The 17,893-nt window shown below is 43.7% G+C and overlaps 1 protein-coding gene across 2 annotated transcripts in view; it reads left to right on the plus strand.

The window, feature by feature from the left end:
- Positions 1 to 17,893, plus strand: part of VIT (vitrin) — a 34,665-nt gene that overhangs the window by 11,944 nt on the left and 4,828 nt on the right. The window contains exons 6-13 of one of the 2 annotated variants that reach the window (XM_010203035.2): positions 329 to 409; positions 2,199 to 2,405; positions 3,036 to 3,086; positions 7,530 to 7,568; positions 7,670 to 7,726; positions 8,335 to 8,397; positions 12,328 to 12,375; positions 15,577 to 15,639. In XM_010203035.2, the coding sequence (XP_010201337.2) occupies positions 329 to 409; positions 2,199 to 2,405; positions 3,036 to 3,086; positions 7,530 to 7,568; positions 7,670 to 7,726; positions 8,335 to 8,397; positions 12,328 to 12,375; positions 15,577 to 15,639 (609 nt within the window). The remainder of the gene's footprint in view (positions 1 to 328; positions 410 to 2,198; positions 2,406 to 3,035; positions 3,087 to 7,529; positions 7,569 to 7,669; positions 7,727 to 8,334; positions 8,398 to 12,327; positions 12,376 to 15,576; positions 15,640 to 17,893) is intronic. The other variant, XM_061990102.1, reaches the window with a different exon arrangement.

A 17,893-nucleotide genomic window follows, 5' to 3' on the forward strand; every position in this document is an offset into this window, starting at 1 on the left:
ATGATGCATTCATCCTACAAGTATTAGTTTATTAGTGGTAAAACCCTATAATTACTGCTTACTTCAGAAATTCTGTTGCCATGGGCAGGAGTTGTTGGTCAGTAAAAATGCCTAAATTTCGCACAAAAAATATGGAGTGACTACTCACTAGAGGCACTCAGATAGACATAACTTTTTCTCTCTTGGTGAGAAAGTTCTGGTTAAACTGACTGACTTACCTGCCTGGTAATGAGATGCCTTCCTTCAGTGACTGATAATCTCTAAACAGGGGACATTAAATTATTTTATTCCAGAGATGCCTTTCCTAATGTGCTTCATTTTGCTTCAGAGCCTAAAAAGCCAGAGCAAGACCTAAAAGCTCCGAAGAGTGCAGATACCATTAATGCATCAGAAAAAGCATCAGAACAAGGTAAGGTTAGGGATCTCAGTGCTCTTTTACAATATCTATCCCAGTCTGAACTGCCTGCAGATGCTTATAGGAAGCAGTTTGACACTGGTAGCACATATAGCTTTACCACTCCCATCTAAACTCCTCTCTCTACAGTCCCTTTCCCACCAAACCAACCTCATTATATGAGCACCCACAATGGTGCTTGAAAGGTATGTGCCCATTCAGAGAAGAGAAGGCACCCTCACAGATTCATTTCTGCATGTGCTTTGGGTAAATTCAGGTGTCATGAATCTCAACAGCCTACTCTGTGGCTCTTGGCAATTTCCTGTGTAAGGCATAGGCCCTACAAACCCTTTGGAGATGCTATGAGGGAGATGGGCTCCCTGCCTGCAGGAGCACTGTGAACAGCTAGCCCTCGAGAGCTGTTCTCCTGTGTTAAAGGCTCCACCAGAACCCCAGCCAACATGCACCAAGGCAATATCTTTCCTCTGCTCTTACTATGCTGATTTCTTGGGTTTCCTGCTGATACTGTTAGCTCCCAGATTCCTTGTTCCTTGCAGCCTGGGGTATAAAGCCAGCGGATATGCCTGTTCTCCATGTTAGCAGCACCAGATCGCAGGGGAGACTCCTCATACCCTCCTTTCTTTCAGCGCAGCCGCATGGAGCAGGGCAACATTCAGACCAAAGCAAGCCATTCATACTGAATTTTTCAGCTCAGTTGTTTTGCTTTTCTTTGGAGCTTTCTTTCAGCATTATCCCATTAAAACTGTCTGAGATCTGAGTATTTCACTGGCTGGCATTAATGTGGTAATTAATGCACCAGACAGTTTCAGGATGATACATTCTGAAAGGAGAACATCCAGCAATAAAATACAAGCTTCTGCTGTGCAGCAGTGAATAGACTGCACACCATTCCCTTTCAGTTTACACAATGAATCAGTCCATCCCCAGGGCTATAGGCGGGGAAGAGGGGAACAAGTCTGGGACGAACACAGAATATATTTTAGTGCAGTTTTTTGTAGATAGATGGAGAAGATAGTGAAGGATCTTTTTTTTTGAGACAGCGACTTGAAAGAACTGAAAGAGTGTTAACAATTTCATATAAGGATATTCAGGATGCAAATTTTGCAACCAGAATTGTCTCTGTTCTCACAACAGATGATACATTTTAAAAGTAGTAGCAACAGTAAGATGAGTCAAAGTTAGATGAAATCAGCATCTTCCAGGTGCTGCTCTCCCCCGCTCCCCACAACCAAAGCCCTGATGCTCCCTGCTCTGGCTCTGACCTGCTCCCCGAATCACCATTTCCTAGAAATTGTCTTTCTGCCAAGAGTATTTCAGCGCTGTGGTGGGCAACGCATATTTTATGCCGGCCTATGATTCGACATGGCCATCTTTTATTACCAGATGTCAGCTGATTTCCATTTATATGGACTTTCTAACTGCTTAATTACACTGAGAAAAGCTGTTGGCAAAACAGAAGATGCAGCTGGCCAGTTGAACCATTTCATAGGTCTGAGACATCTGTGTTGATAGGTGTTCCCAGCCAGTGCAGAAAAGTGTGGGGGAAACACTAAGACTGCAACGGACTGTTGTCAGCACCCTCCAGAGTGGAGCGTAATACTGTGTCACACAGGCACCTGCGCTACACACTCATACAGCAACAAAGGCACAAATGGCCCCAGAGATGAAGGTGCTTGTAGATATCCTGAGGAGCACAGCAGTGTCTGGGTTACCTTAAGCTATCCATGATGCTTCCATGGCTGTCAGGTAACCAGCTGCAGTGATCCTGTCAATGTTCCTCCAGGGGGTACGGTCAGCAAAGAGCATCAGACCTCTCTGGTGCCAACACCAGCTGCGGAGATGGCCATGACTACCCCAACGCCAACAACCACAACAACGGATCATTCCACCACAATGCCGAAGCCAACCACAAAGCCTGCAGCAACCAGAGCTGCAACAGTTGTAGCTGCAGGCAAGACTAGACCTGGACTGTATAGGGTCAGAGATACAGGTCAGTAGCACCTGTGTTTGCATTGCTTTCCTCCTGACCTGCAGCTTTCCTAAAATTTAAGGAACCAGGCATATGGCTGAATGTACCATGATTTAGTGCATCATTAATTCAGTAATTCAATGCAGAAATATTAGGAGTGGATACAATAATTCCAGCAGATGGGCTGGAGCTGTGCCTTACAAAATTAGTGTGTCTCACAAACCCAAATACGTGCAGATTCTCTGAGATGACGGTTCATCTGCAGTAAAATTAAGGCTAATCTTAACTTTTACATATCCTGGCATATAAACTGATTCGTGCGGGAGTAAGCTCTCCATCCCCAAATGCTATCACGATTTTCAGGTACAGGGGTCAATAAGTAGTTCTTTGATTCACATGTCTGGACTAAGTGTTCAATAAACAGGTCAAGACTCACTTTAGAATTAATTTTGTGATGACTTCCAATAAATGAAAGTTGTAGCATGGTTTTTGCAACAGCTTTTGAATTTTAAAGATTAAATCATTGTAAAAGAATTTTCATGTGATTTTGCACATCTGATTTTCTTTATTCCTCCCTTCTCTATTTATTCTTATTCTTAAACCTTTGGGTTTTTTGTTCAACAGTTGAAACTGAAAATCTCTTATTTTTAGGTTCTAGCAGTGTCCACCCAGCTTACTCATCTGTGGTTGCAGGAACATCAAGTAAGTATGGGGAAGAAAGCATGCCACAAGGCATGCAGTACAGTGTATTTTAAGGCAACAATGATTCAATAACCTTTCAAGGCTCAGCAAACTCAATGGCTGAATCCAAGTCTGGATTTAAACTGAAAAACAGAGGCTTGGCCTGAATGTCAGAGATGCTGATCACCAACAGCTCTGAGAAATCCTTTGTAGTGAATAATGGCACATCTCAGCCTTGACAAATGCTGAGTTTTGCAACACTTGAGACTAAGCTTGTACTGTTTGAATAGTGTTTTCCTATTGCTCCCTTCTGTCTCACTCTCTCAAAGGGACACTTGTTTTAGCATAAGATGCATGATACAGAAGACTGCATAGCCATCTGAACTTGGGGCTGAGAGCTCTGAAAAGCCACCTGACATTAAAGCAATGCTCTTTCAAAAACTTCAGGCTGTGATTCTGAGCCTAGCATAAATAAATGTGATGTTATTCCTGGCATGGCACTCGTGTTATTGACAGCAAGGAGGCAGCTGCTCAGAGCTCTGCATCTCAATTCAGGAACCTGCTCTCATTTCAGCCCTCAACCTGCAATGCAAGTATTTAGAGGTGTTTTCCCATACAAGGTGTAATTGCTCAGCTGTGGCCAAGTTAAGGAGAACCTTTTCAACTATTTGCAAGCTTCCAAGCATGGGGATATGATTGCTTTTGAGTGAAAAGCAATCATTAGGTGTTATGTTCAGTCACTGTTTTTGAATTCCTTGAGTTTGGCTTTGCTTTCATGTACATAACTTCAGCCATGCCTCATGTCCAGTATTTCACAGCCAAGGATATTTCAGGACAGGTATCTTTTGGGCAATTCAGGGCTTCAGGGAAACTCAAATTTAGCCCAGAGTAAGGGCAGGGGCTGGAGGGGTTAACCTTACCGAGTTGTTCGAGTACATGAATGGCAGGATTTACAGATGTGCCGACACAATTCAAAAGAGTTTAAATTCAGTGGGGAATCTGCATCATTTGGTACCTAACGTGCCTGTAAACCTAGTTCTGCTTGTTGCTTTCTTTTCCACTTCCTATTCCCACAGGCTCAGCACAGAAAAGGCCATTATTATCTTTACTAGCAATTAGGAAACCCCATTTGAGCTTCCCCAATCAGTAAGAGATGTGTGTTGAGGGTTTAAGTTCTGGCAACACTGAAATCAGTGGAAAGGTTGTATTTGTCTTTAATAAGACCAAACTTTTAGTCAACAAATGAAAGAAACAAAAATTTTAAAAAGCACTTTTTCAACTTTTTCAGTGGTCACTTCATTGCAGTTTGGATCCATCTTTCTTTGCAATTTGTTTGTACTTTAGCGCTAAGCATAAATTAACTCCCAAACGATTAAAGTGATCAGGCTTAGTAACGGAGACCTACTTCTCATCTCACAGACTTCAATTCTAGGACCATGTCCATCAAATCCTCAGTTCACCTGATCTCTTCTTGATTCTAAAAGAGAAGAACTGTCTGAAAAGAATACAGAAGTAAAAAACAGTTTTGAAGTAATGACCATACACAAAGCAGTTTATCAGTTTTGTCTGTCTGAGAAGCCTTTGGGACTCAGTGCCGTTATTCAGGCCAGAGTTTCCAATGATGCTATTGGCCTTAACCAGATTTAGGCTTAACTGGATGGAATCAAATATACCCCTGTCCATCACAGGAAACAGGAAAAATATCTGAGACTGCTTCATCACAGGACCCCCGCTTTAAAGTCTCGATGTAGCAAAGCTGCTAAATGAAAAAATGCTGATGTGACCAGTATGACATTTGTCAGCTTATTCCTACCTGCCCTGCTGGCAAGTGCAGCACTTCACCAGTGCAGTATGCAGTAAAGCTCAGTCCTGAGGGGCAAGCAGCAATGGCAGCAGGCTTTGACAGTGGATGCAAACTCTCTCCTGCATTGAGCACAATTTTGGGTTTAGCCACATTCTGGTACAATGAGAGCTTCTGCCTCTTTCCAACACCAGTTAACCAAGCACACTCCCAAGGGTCATGAACTCACTTGCCCTCTCATAAACCATGTCACAATCCTCAGTGCCTCAGTGTGGCACTGAGCTGGCAACTCAGGCAGAGAATCAGGCCTGGGCATCCTCAGGCAAGGTGCTGCCCTGCACTCTGTGCCCAGCTCATCCTAGTGATTTCATCTCCTTTCAGATAGAGACTCTAAGCTGGGTGCTGCCTGCCACTGTAAACTATACTGCTTAGATCCCCAGCCACAGCTTACTATACTAGTAAAAACCAACCAACTGAGGAGACAGTGCTAGAGAAATCTCTTTTCCAGCAGCATCAGACCACCTGGGCTCATACTTTTAGGAAGCACTGGGTAAGGGCTACATCCCGGCACCAGGGAGAAGAGCTGGCTCTCTTCTTTTTGGATCCTGCCTTTATCCCCAAGTTAAGCCTGCCTACTTAACCCATCCAAGGTGCTGACCGTGTTGCAGAAGGCTAGGCAAGTTTTGTGCATGGAGTAGCTGCTTGCCATCTCAAATCTGTTCCCATTTTTTACAAGGCCCATTCCAAATTGCCTTTCTTCTCTGCTGTTCCCATCCTTTACTGCCTCCACACCTCCTTACTTACTACAGGGCTTGGTCCCAACCAGGTCTTTCTATTCTCCACTGCTTTCATTTGCTGACCCAGTTCTTGAAGTTCACGTGCTGACTGTCCATCCCCAGTTTGTTACAAACTTCTCCTTGTCCTGCCTCAGCCTCCAGCTGGCACAGACCTCTGCTTTAATGAACTATTCACATGCCACAGGCTCACTGGTGTCTCAGATTCAAAGGAAGAACAAGGCTTGCAGACCATGGAAGTACAATTCCAACCTTTTCTCCTCAACCACCACTGTGTTTGCCCCAGACAGCAAAAGCATGACAGAAACCAGCTTACCACAGGAGCGGTGGTAACATGCCTTTGGGAGGTACAGCAAGAGGGAACAGCCCCAAGGCCCAGCACACTCAAAAGAAGCATAGAGAGAAATCCACATCTCTAAGACGAGTGTGGAGAGTACGGTTAATTCACTTAAAAATTGGCATAAAATACTTCTGAGACTGAGCTAATCTCTCTCGTACCCTCTTGTACTCTGTTTCTACTGGCCTTGTAAAGAGTGTTATACACACATTCAGGCTCAGCTGTGACAAATCCAAAACAAGGCAAGCTCTCAGGCTCAGAGTTAATTTTCTTCCACCTCTTTGGCACCTACCAATCTCCTGTGTGGAAAGCATGCCCTGCACAATCCCATACAACACTGCTGCACAGATAGACTTGTCCCTCCACAGCCTGAAAACCCAGTCTGGGCTAGCCATGTGGAGCCGGAGCGACAAGCTTATAGAGTTTAAAGGCCTTGCCTGTTTTGGCAGATATGCCTGTCATTTCCTTAAACAGGATCTCTTTGGCGTCTGAAGTTTACAAAGCCTCTCAGGACAGCTCCTAGAAATCCCATCAAAGGGCTTCCAGTGGCCTATGAAGGTTCAAGTTTGAGTCAAACACAATCTATTTGCTGTCAATGTAATATTGCAATAACAAGTTCACAAGGAGCAGCAGTTCCTGTTTTCTGAGACAACCATTCAAAATGGCCTCATTTATGACATCTTATTGATAAAAATATCTCACAGGCCCCTGTCCAGTGTTCACAGGAGTCAGTTAGAACATTCCCACTGATCTCACCAGGATTTGGAATAAATTTTTCTGGGAAAAGTAATGCATAAAGGCTTGTTAAAGGATGAGTTTGTTAACAAGCTTCTTAAGAATAACTAAAAAACGGAAGGTACGATTTAAGACATGGTTTTCATCTGAAAATGCTTGGAGCCTTTAGTATTTTTGAACAATGAGAATTTAATAACCCAGTCACCTCAAAAAAAAGCCTTTTGTGTAGACAGTGATGAAGACATTTCAGACACATGAATTCTCCCACATTATTTTTGTCATTGTCTGTCTCATTATTTACAGTCTGCCTGCTTGCTTGTGTCTACTCACTCTCTGCAGAAAGGGTAGTATCTGGTCTGGGAGAGGGCTGTTTTGGGTGTGGAGCTTTTTTTAACCTTCCTCACACAACCAGCACAATTTTAGTGAATGGATGGTACTGAAACAGAAATAAACATAAATAACTAGTGGGGGTGAGAGAAGGAAAGTTAGAAGGGAAAACAAGTCACAGTAGTAACTGCAAACCTTTTAAATGCAGACCACTGACCTGTACAAGTAATATTCATATCTGAAGGGAATATTAACTAGCTAATCTAACAGACCAAGGCAATCCAGCAATCCTTTTTAAAACAGGCTCAAAACACAGTTAAGATCTGAGAAATTATATTAATGAAAATTCTCTCTATATGAACCATTAACTCTGACAGCTATAAAATGAGACTCAGAGAAAAAGCCAGGTAGCAGTAGTCGCAAAACAAACATACTGTAAATCAGACTTTTCCATTTTGATGTCTACTTAGGACAAGTTCAGGCTGCACAAGGAAGAGGACAGAATACAGGTATGTCTTCAATTAATAATAATGAGTAGATTTGTATTGCTAGAGTACTAAATAATCTTGTGTTTAAGTTCCACACGCTAACCAATATAATACTTTCAAAGCATTCAGGGGCACTTTCACCTCTGCAAGTAACAGGAATATTGTACAACCCAACACAGGTAAAGGCATTCTAATTCCTTCTCTAATTCCTCCATGTAGGTAGTTCTACCACTCATATCTAATGAATCATGCAGTAATGCACTGTTTTTCACTCCTAATTGTATTTGTAGCAGGATGCAGTGAGAGTGGATATCACCCTGGTTAATGTGTGACAACAGTAAAACTTTTAGGGAAAAAATTAAACAGGAACAGTTAAACATAGAATTGTTCTGAAAACAGCATTCTAAAACCATTTCTAAAAGTCACCATTTCTAAAGGTGCAAAATGAGAGTGGAAGTTTGTAAGTCTGGGGACAAAGGCCTGACCCCGAGAAGGGAAATGTTTTCAGTTTCCAGTCCCTGAGCATGACTGGCATCTCAGGACCCACTACCAGCTGTTTGAATGCATCAGTGAATTGCTGCACTGTACTAACACTTAAACTCTTCTGCTTTTTGCCAGCCTTTTGCAGCCTTTAAAAGTTTTTAAAGCCATAGTCTCCATCTTCCTTTTCCAATTGGTTTGAAAACATGTGCAGAGGCAGCTTGGGGCCACTGCCTCTGTTGCGATCGTGCTTCCTCCTCCTTGCCCACTGGCATCTAACTCCTCACCTCTCTGTTGGATCACACAGGCATTCAGCGCCAAGAGCCTGTTGCTGCCTTCCAGAGGGCTGCCAGCTCTCCAGCTCACCTGGGTGAGCAAGACTGCTAGCAGCAGATTTTCTTCTTCTCTCTGTCATATCAACTCAAAATTAGCCCTCAAACGGTACTGCAGAATGTTTTAGTGTGTCCTGGAGGAGGACCAAGGCAAGCCTCACTGAATGCCAACTAGCAGCTTCTTGAATGAGAAAGGCAAAGGACAGTTCAGCCACTGGAAAACTTGTTGTTTCAGGCCGTGGGAATCAGCATTTACTACAGTATTTGCAATTTTCCTTATTTGTTAGCCAAAATGCAAACCAAAACAAAACAAAACCCAAAACCAAATCAAGCTCTGTGCAGCCTATCAGGTCTGTGATCAAGCTAAATCTTCTGTTCCTGTTGTTTCCAGGAGCCTCTGGCCTGATTGAGACTATAGAGGTTACCTTTAATAGTAAGGGTAGAAACATTACCTGTATTTTCCTTCCTCTCTGCCACCGAGGACTTCCCCAAGGCTCTAGAGTGTTCAGTGCACATACAAACATTAACTCTCCCTTGATGGGACAGCAAAGTTTCTTAGAGACAGATTTTGTCTGAGAGCAGTCAGAGCGGGGTGAGGGTTGGGAGCCAGAGTGGCAGCAAGGCAGGCAGGGCTGCCTCTTACCAACAAGGGCCACAGATCCACAGAGCCTAAACAATAAGAGCAGAGTGGGTCTGGTGGTGGTACTCAAGTCCAGGTGACAGCCCAGGCTGACAGGCAAATCCCCAGGGATGAGACAGGTCTGACTAACTGAGGCAGAACACCAAACCAGCAAGGCAAGATCACGACCAGGATGGACAGGTACTGTACAAGGGGCAAAGGCAAGGGTATGTGTTTATATGCTGTCCTTGAGCAGCACAGGTGGAAGTCCCCACAGATGCTTCCCACAGCGCTTGCTCACAGAAAACCCTTGCTCACAGCTCCACCATTGCACCTGAGCCTGTGCCAAGGTGACAGAGCTGTGCTGTCGGAGCTGAGCTCTAGCATGGGCAACCAAACACCCTGGGGAGGAAGAGAGAAGCCAAGGCACATGAGGGTTCCCCTGGAGCCCCAAAAGAGCTTTGGTGAGAGCTGGGAAGGATAGGAGGAGTACTGCAACAGGAGACAGCAAAGCAGTCGTTGACATCGAGTTTAAGAAACATTATTATGCAATCAGACTTTATGGATAACACCAGTCAAATAAGTTTACCCAGAAATTTCCCCATCAAAATGACAATCTGTAGTTGAGCTAGTTGCAGAATATGTAAAATGCATACACTTTGCCTCGTCTTAAGATTTACTCTGTTCTCTCATCTTCCTACCTTCCTTCCTTGTTTCAGTCTCCCCTTTCTTCAGTTTCCATCTGTGTTTGCCTTTCCCATATTTTTTGGCCATACCAATGTCACAGCCATTTGTTTTTTCCTAATCCCACATTTTCTGTCCTTCCCAATTCTCTTTGCCCTTGTCAAAATCCCATGCCCACTTTTAGAGGGGGCACATGGGAGCAGTATTTTCCTGGGCTGAACAGCAGAGCAAATACACTGCCAGTAAATACACCGGTTCGTGGCAGTGCACTAATTATGTTAGACCACATATAGGGTGGGGATAGCCTGGGGTGGCAGACTCGCCTTCCTGGCAGGGCTGAAATGGGAAGAGCCGTAACATCTGGACCAAAGGATGTGCTGGCTAATCCTCAGGCCAGCCAAACCTTTGCCAGAGAAGCAAGGGAAAATAGTACTGAACCTTGTTTAAAGTCAGAATTTGACTCTACCTAAGGCACCTTCAGGTCCCCTGAGGGTGGTTACAAGGCCCAAATTTCCCACCATGAATGATTCTGTTTTCTTCATCACAGAACAAGAAGGAAAAAAACCAAATACCTACTTGCCATATTCCCAGTGAGTCCTGATTTTTATTTCAGCCTAGGTTTTGTCTGCTTCCAGGCAGCCAATTTTTCTAATGATCAAAGGGAAATTCCTGAACAAGTCCTTGCTTTCTTGGAAAGGAGAGTTGTTTTTCTTGATCCTATCAAGCGCATGCATGCTGCTCTGAAAGCAACAGTGATCAGTTGTGTGGGTTTGGCTGGGCTGTCAACGAACTTCCTCTCATCGCCTCAGGTTAGCAAAAGGGTGTGCTGGGAAAACACCCTCCTTCACACACTGCTTGCCTGTGCAGCTTCTTTCTGCATGTTCTTCAGGAGTTCCCAACTCTTCCAAGCTCTTGACAGTGCACATAAACTCTCGTGAAATCCTATGCTCATTTAGCCCAGAATTTTTTCCAGGATAGTTATACTTGAAATTTGTGATGGTAGCATCTTCTGTTTTTTAAAGACTGGTCTTAGAGTACTTGTAAAATCGACCCTTGATTTTTATGGGCAGCATCATCAAGTGGGGGAAAGAAAAAAAAGCCCTAGCTACTTACACAAATAATAATTTTCCTTTCAAATAGGCATTTAATTGACAGATTTCTTCCTTCTGAGTCTAGGACTACATGAAAGAAACGAGCTTTTGCCTGTATCTACTGGCCACTCAGAAATATGTATATTCTGCATATTTACAACTAGCTACAGAAAAGGCTTCGCATTCCTCACCACAAGCTAATTTCACTGAAACTTTCTCAGTGGCAGCATTCAGGAGGCACATTGGCCACTCTGATAACAAATGAGCACCAGCCCTTCTCAAAGAATAGGCTCTTCTAGCTCTGAAATCAGCACTGCTAGCTCCAGTTCCTGCTGTTTCTCCACAACTCTGCTGAGGGGTATACAAAATTCTGGCAAATGACTCTGCTCAGGTGGATCATAAACTAGGAATATTCCTCCTGTTTCCTTCTCCACTACCCAGGCTTGCTCTTCCTTCACCCTGCTTCTCTTCCTAAGCAAAATCACAACAAATCTTCTGTGTGTATCATGACTGACTTCTCAGCTTTCCTCCTCAGTTTTCAGATTCTTCTCCGGGTGTCTAAGCAGTGCTCAGCATAAGGAGGGAAAAGGGTCTGGAAAAATCACCTTAGCAATGAAATACAACAGGGCTCCTTCCTCCTACTCTAAAGGAGATCACACCTCTTATTCAGCCATCTGTCTCATGCAATAAGTCTTCTTCCCAAAGAGAAGCTGACACGTCTTTGCTGAGATGCCAACCTATGGTCAGCACTCTCACTAGGCCTTAGGACAGTGGCAAGTCCATGACTTGTTCCATACCTCCATTGTGGTTCACCCACTGGCTCTGGCCAAGAGCACACCATCTGCCAGTCAGAGTAAGGAAATTCAGGCACGAGAGGCAGTATGGATTCAACGGGCCTGAGATACATGTATTTGTAAACTAACCTGAGTGATTTACAACCCTGGAGATGGACAGTGAAGCGCCAACAATCTCAACAGTGTTCTTTGGTAGTGTTCTTGTCCTAGTCACTTGAAAGGGCTTTCACCTGCCTTTGAAACAGGGCTTTGCTCTGTTTCGCCAGAGCAAAACATCACTTTTTGGGAAAGCTCTTCAGCAGGTTCCAAAACCAAATACACTTTTGGGTTTATTTATGAAAGCGGCAATTTTAATGAAGCTTTCCACGCCTGATAGGCTGCAAGCAAAATTTAGATAAATCCTTTGTGTTTGGATAGTATAAGGGCATAGAGAAATCTATAGATGAGAGGTACTTGCAGATTTTCAGCAGGAAAACAATCTAAGCCAAGCAAAAGTATAATGAAATCAGTATACATGCCTCAGTATCATTGCGATTTAGAGGAACAAGACCAAAACAGAGGCGTATTTAAAGCCATAAAAAACATTAGTGCTGTGAAGGCAGTGATGTGAATCTGGCTTGAAACGTGGCATAAAGATTTCTAGGTTTACTAATTTCCTTAGCTCGTATAGTTGTTAATTCAATGTATGAACTGACTTTTCTAAATTGAGTCAGAACTTTGTAATCTCTAGTGACTCCATTATTGTCAGCAATAGTGTTTTTTCTCTTTCATGTGTGAAAGCAATGGAAACAGACTTGTGGAAACCTGGATTGAGCCTTTTTGACACAGGTAAATATTTAAAGCATTTAGTAACTACACTTAGAATAATTGGTTCCCATCACACATATGAAAAGCTAAATCTATTCAGCAGGCCTGTGACATTGTTGATAACAATCTCATTTTAAGGAGTAATCACAGTATTTATAAATGAGGTATGTCATTTACATCTCAGTAGTTAAAATAATTCTGTGCTTACATCAGTCTCGAGTTCTGGCTTAAAGCAGGAGCAGAACAGATGAGCTCTGGAAAAAGTTGGCAGCTACACTGCAGGAAACAGGTTCTAGCTACTGAAACCCATTTGTAAATAAGGAGGTATTTTGGGAATGGCAAAATTGCGTTGCAATCAGTGAGGAAGATGACAGATTATTCTAACGTCAATGTACTTACTAAATTCAGACAAGAAAAGAAGGGTTTAATCCAAGCATAAAGAATAATAAGCATTATTGAAATTTTCTCACATTTTAGCTTTTGAAACTGATAATATGGAGATGACAACATTTTTAGAATTACTGGTGAGTGAGGGAAAAAAAACCCTCTGCATTTGTAGCAGACTCAGATAGCAACAAGAGCAAGCCTTGTGCAACCCTTAATCAGGGGCAGTTATCACCTCCAGATTCTACATATTCAATTTTTAAGGAATCCTTTTCCTCAGGAATACCTAAGGCAGACTACACAAACTACAGGCCAATTCATGACAAGGTATTCTCTCTCTCTTACAAGGGGCTGGGCTATACAAGATGTCCTTTCCATCATCAGTTGTATGAGTGGAAAAGGCTGTGCTGGTGGCCCTAGTACAGGCTATTCCCTTGAACACTGCTTTCTTCAAAGCTGAGGTTTGACTAAACCTTGCACTGGCTGTGATGAGCACCATAGCCCATATGCATTAGCTTGTAAATCCAGGGTCATCAGCAATGGCTGTTTTATAAAATTTGCACCATCCCACACCACACTGATCTCCCTCCTCCAGCAGCAGCAATCTAAGCCAGAGAAAGGATGCCTCTGTATCTTAAGCCATCAACATGCTTGCTTAGAAAAAAATAGAGCAGTAGGGACAGGTATGCAAAGGGTTATTTTGAGGCAGAAAATGGCAGATTGCATTAAATGCAACGAGAGGCTGGACACAGGAAGGGATGTTGCGTTACTAGTTTCTCAGCAACTGAAGTGTCTGGGTAGACTAGTGTAATCAACTCTGATGAATTCAAATTGTCACTTCAAAGGAATGGTTTCTGGCATGGATGTAGTCACTGCTGTCTTATTTAAATGAATGGGAGGTTTAATCACCATGGACAGCTGTAACAATCAGTGAAGGGAACTTTAATTAGCATGAAGTAGACTGCCCATGCAGTGAGTTGGAATTCCCATGGCAGTGGCAACATTAAATTGGACTGGCAGAATGGGGCAGCCCATAGAGAATGACCACCTCCCCAATTAGTTAGGGAAAATTATTTGGTAGGTGACCTTATTGTTAGACTAAGCACAAACCAGGCAGCTGACCCACAGCCTTCAAGAACTGGGAATTTCGCTGGCAAATAAAAATGAAAAGTGCTGCATTGCCTATGCTCGGGTTTTCCACACCAAAAAAGATAAGATCACCTGCATTGCTGGATAAAGAATATAGATCATATGGGATGCTTGAGGCAGATAACTATTAATTAACTTCTCTATACAATTTAGTTGCTAAAATGAATGACATATGTTAATATCTAATTTCACTGCAGTGTTAAATCCACCTACTTTTAGTTCTGCAAATAAGGCAAGCAAGGGGAACTGTACATATGGGATGCCAAACTGGTAAATGGGAGGTGAAGCATGCAGGGTGCAGGATGAAGTGTGGCTTCAATCTATTGCTGAGGGACTGTTATATACCCATGTAATTAAAGCCTGTACTAGAACATACATAGTCAGGAGGGCAAGATGATGATTGTTTCAGGATTATAAAAAAAAAACCCATGATCATACTCATCCATGTGGTTGACAAAGAGAGCCTATGTACAGGTCCAGGTCATTACTTCCTTTGTCTCTCTCTCATGTCACCCATAACTTCTGCATCAGATCTACCTCAAGATCACACTTGCTAAAGTTACCTTTTTACCGTCTCTCTGAAATCTGTAGTCTTTCCTCAACGCATTTGGTGATGAAGATTTAAAGAAGCTTTTATCTTTTTTTTTTTTAATAAAAATCAGTATGTGGTTTACAAAAATAGTAAGACATTCTACTGTTCTTTTGACCAAATGCTTACTTGGTGAGTGTTCAAGTTTGGGGCTTGTCTGATCATTACTGTCTCTTCTGAGGATTATCACAGTAAATCCCCTTAATCTTGTCATGCTGTTGTCAAAATAAATAGCTCCTTGCCCTTGCTTGAGGGAGATGCTGCACCGTTGGCAACTTTCACTGGACACTAAGGTCATGAGTGAAAGCCAGTGTTTTCAAACCTTCTGACACCAGCCTGATGATCCCCTGTGAGTCAGTGCGTCTCACAAGGAGGACATAAACTCATGTCCCCAAGGTTGCTATCTCCCAAATATCTCGGCTGGGGCCTCGGCTAAAATCTGCTAGGGAGTCATGTTTCCTACAACTTGACTGCAGATCCCTGACACCATTTACCCTGTTTCTCTTGTGCTTTACAAAATAACTCAGTTCTCCAGGAGAACCTGAGTAGCTGTGGCTTGCATTGCTTCTCCATCTGAAACACGGTGGGGTGAGTCGCTTGCCCATGCCTTCCCCTACAGACAGAAAACCAACACACCAAATCTGCTGCTTGTCTCCTTGGGACATGGTGCAGCTTGTTGTAAAGCACAGGTGTGGCACAGTGAGCCAGAGAGGTGGCAGCACCGGTTTGCTCAGGGACAAATGCTGGGATATCACACCATCCCATACCGTGGCCACTAGCCTCTGCACCTGAGGAATCCTCTACTTGTGCGTGCTGCTCCCAAGTCCATGCAGTGAGGGGACCGACTCCAAAGTGGAGTCAAAGTTGGTGCTTGGAGAGACTTTGGTGGCAATTCTAGAAATGCCTCCACTCTTGTTTTATCCTAGAAGTGTGTAGGTGGAAAAAGGTAAGCTCCAAGGATATGTTCCCCATCCTTTCTTCCCTCATGCATCACTCCTCAGGGCAGGGGGTACTCTGCAGCCATCTCCTTGCCTGCTTCCTTCCAGAGCGAGAGCAGCCACTGGGCAGACACTGATGGAACCTCTCCTTCCTCTCTCTAGGCTTCAGTTTGAAGGAAGAACTGAATCCAAAGCCGCTGGAGTCCATCTCCCAGGGGAACCCAAGTACGTACTTCAGAATTAATTTAATAATTAAGTTATATCATTTTATTAATTACACACTGCTAGATGGCTTTCAAATTCAATAGCAAAAGCTAACTGTTCAAGAAAGCCTAAGAAACTTGAGGAATGCTTTTCTCCCTTACAGAGGAACAGCAAGCACTCTCTGCAGACCCCTCTCATACACGTAATTGGGTTTTGCTTCTATGGGGGAGGAAATAACAGCCAAGATCCAGCTTACCTGGGCAGGGAGATGATGGCTGCTCACCGCTGCCTCTTCCTGGGAAGTACCATCTCCATGTTCCTGGGGTGCAGACCTTGATGGTGGAGGATAGCAAACCAATGTGTTGCAGGGCCAGGATTAGATAAGTGGGCCCTGCTGATCAGAGCAGGATTCCATGGCTGTGTTGAGCATGGGCACTCTTCCCACAGCAGCGGGTAAGAGGGAAGGAAACCACCTGAGAAATGGACCCTTGCCTGTCACAACAAGAAGAGAGGTGATGCAGAGGCAGCATCAAAGATCCCTCAGTTCAGGGACAGAGATGTAGGTTCCCCTGCTCTAAAAAGGAAACCTTCTACAGCCCTTTATAAAGGAAGATTTGCCCTTTAACTCATCTTTAGGTGAGGCCCAGAGTAGGAGAAAGAGAAAGCAAGCTCTGAGTGGACAGATGGGGTTATCTGCTGCCTCCTCGTGGGAAACCGCCCTGAAGAGGGGGCTTCACCCTCCCACCAGTGCCTGAGTCCTCTTCTGCCCATCCTCCAGCAGCTAAACGCCTTCTCTCACAGAACTAGCATCTCAAAGACTGTACATTAGCTACTGAATCTAATGTCAGTATATATTCTCATGTGCTGTTCTTAATAGTTATCAAAAATGTTTTTTGGTATCAAATATGCCTAAAAATGCATCAAAATAAGGCAAAGAAGAAGAAAAGGGGAAGGATCTGCCCTACAGACCCAACTACACTGCAGAAAAGCAGAGCTCAGTGTAGCAGAGACACAGGCAACCACACCTGTGTTTCCAGCAGTTGAACTGAGACAAGGTGCATAGGAATCAAAACTCCTGACCCGCTGTACCTCTGGGACCATAAAAGCTGAAATTCAGTTCTTGCTTCCCTGCAAATCAGAAAGCACTCAGCTCCCAACAAAGCACCTGTAGCCTCCACTCTTGCAGAATGTCCCAGCACTGAAATACTCCTGCTGTCTGAATCCTCCCCAGAAATTAAGTCAGTATATAAGTGTACAGAAATCTTTGCAAGTGCAGACTCTAATGGCAAACAAACTCCCCACTTCCCACATACAGACCACATGGTGTAGCTCCCTTTGAAAGACAGGAAACTCAGGAAAACTTGGCTGTTAATTGAGTTGTTATTTGTTGTGGGTTCTCGGCCTTGCCTCATGATCTGCTGAGAATGAGCACGGTTCTCAGTCACGCTTCTGTAAGCCAGCATTATTCACGTTAAAAAAAACAGACAGCCACGGGAGAGAAAAAACTGAAGGTAATGAGACGGGAGACAGTTGCATAAGCCAGGAAGAACAATTGGTGCTTTGTAGCCTTCAGGCTACTTAATGATAAAACACACTATTTTGGACAGCCTGATTTGTAGGAGGCATCATCAGAGAGAAATCAAGAGATGGGGATGACCCGGGCACTAGAGGGGGAAAATGTTAATTAGCGCTCTAGTTGAGCCAAATTTTGATCCTGCTCCTGGTCACAGTCCAACTGATGAATGCTTTACCACCAGCTTGCAGAGACGTAAAAGCAAGCAGGCAGTGGCAGAGACAGCATTCGCATCATCAACAAAGATGAAGTTCATCTCTGTAACTAGAGGGAAGATTTTGTTTGGGTGCAGGCATAGCTTTTCTGGAATATTGCTTTCAGCCCAGAAAGGCAACACACAACAGCACAATGCCGCGGCTGCTGCACATAGGTACAAGCCTACAGCTACATGTGAAAAGAGCCCTTGCTCAGTATGAGCACACCAAGAGAAACCATCACCCCCATGGTAGCTCCAGTCCAGAATGAAGCAGCTGAACAGTTCTCATTCAGAGGCACAGAGTTGCCAGGATTGCTGTCAGTAGCTCCTTGAAGACACTCCATCATGTTCTTTGCCCCAAGGCACATCCCAGGCATCACAGATTAAAGGAACTGAGAAGGTCTTCCCTCCTTTCTGAGGAGCACTAACACTATACATGAAGAACTGCTTCTGTTAAGTCTATTATACCAATTAAGCCCATGAAAACATAATCAAGGAAATCTCTG

This window comes from Colius striatus, chromosome 2, assembly GCF_028858725.1.
Source record: "Colius striatus isolate bColStr4 chromosome 2, bColStr4.1.hap1, whole genome shotgun sequence".
In the NCBI taxonomy this organism is placed as follows: domain Eukaryota; kingdom Metazoa; phylum Chordata; class Aves; order Coliiformes; family Coliidae; genus Colius; species Colius striatus.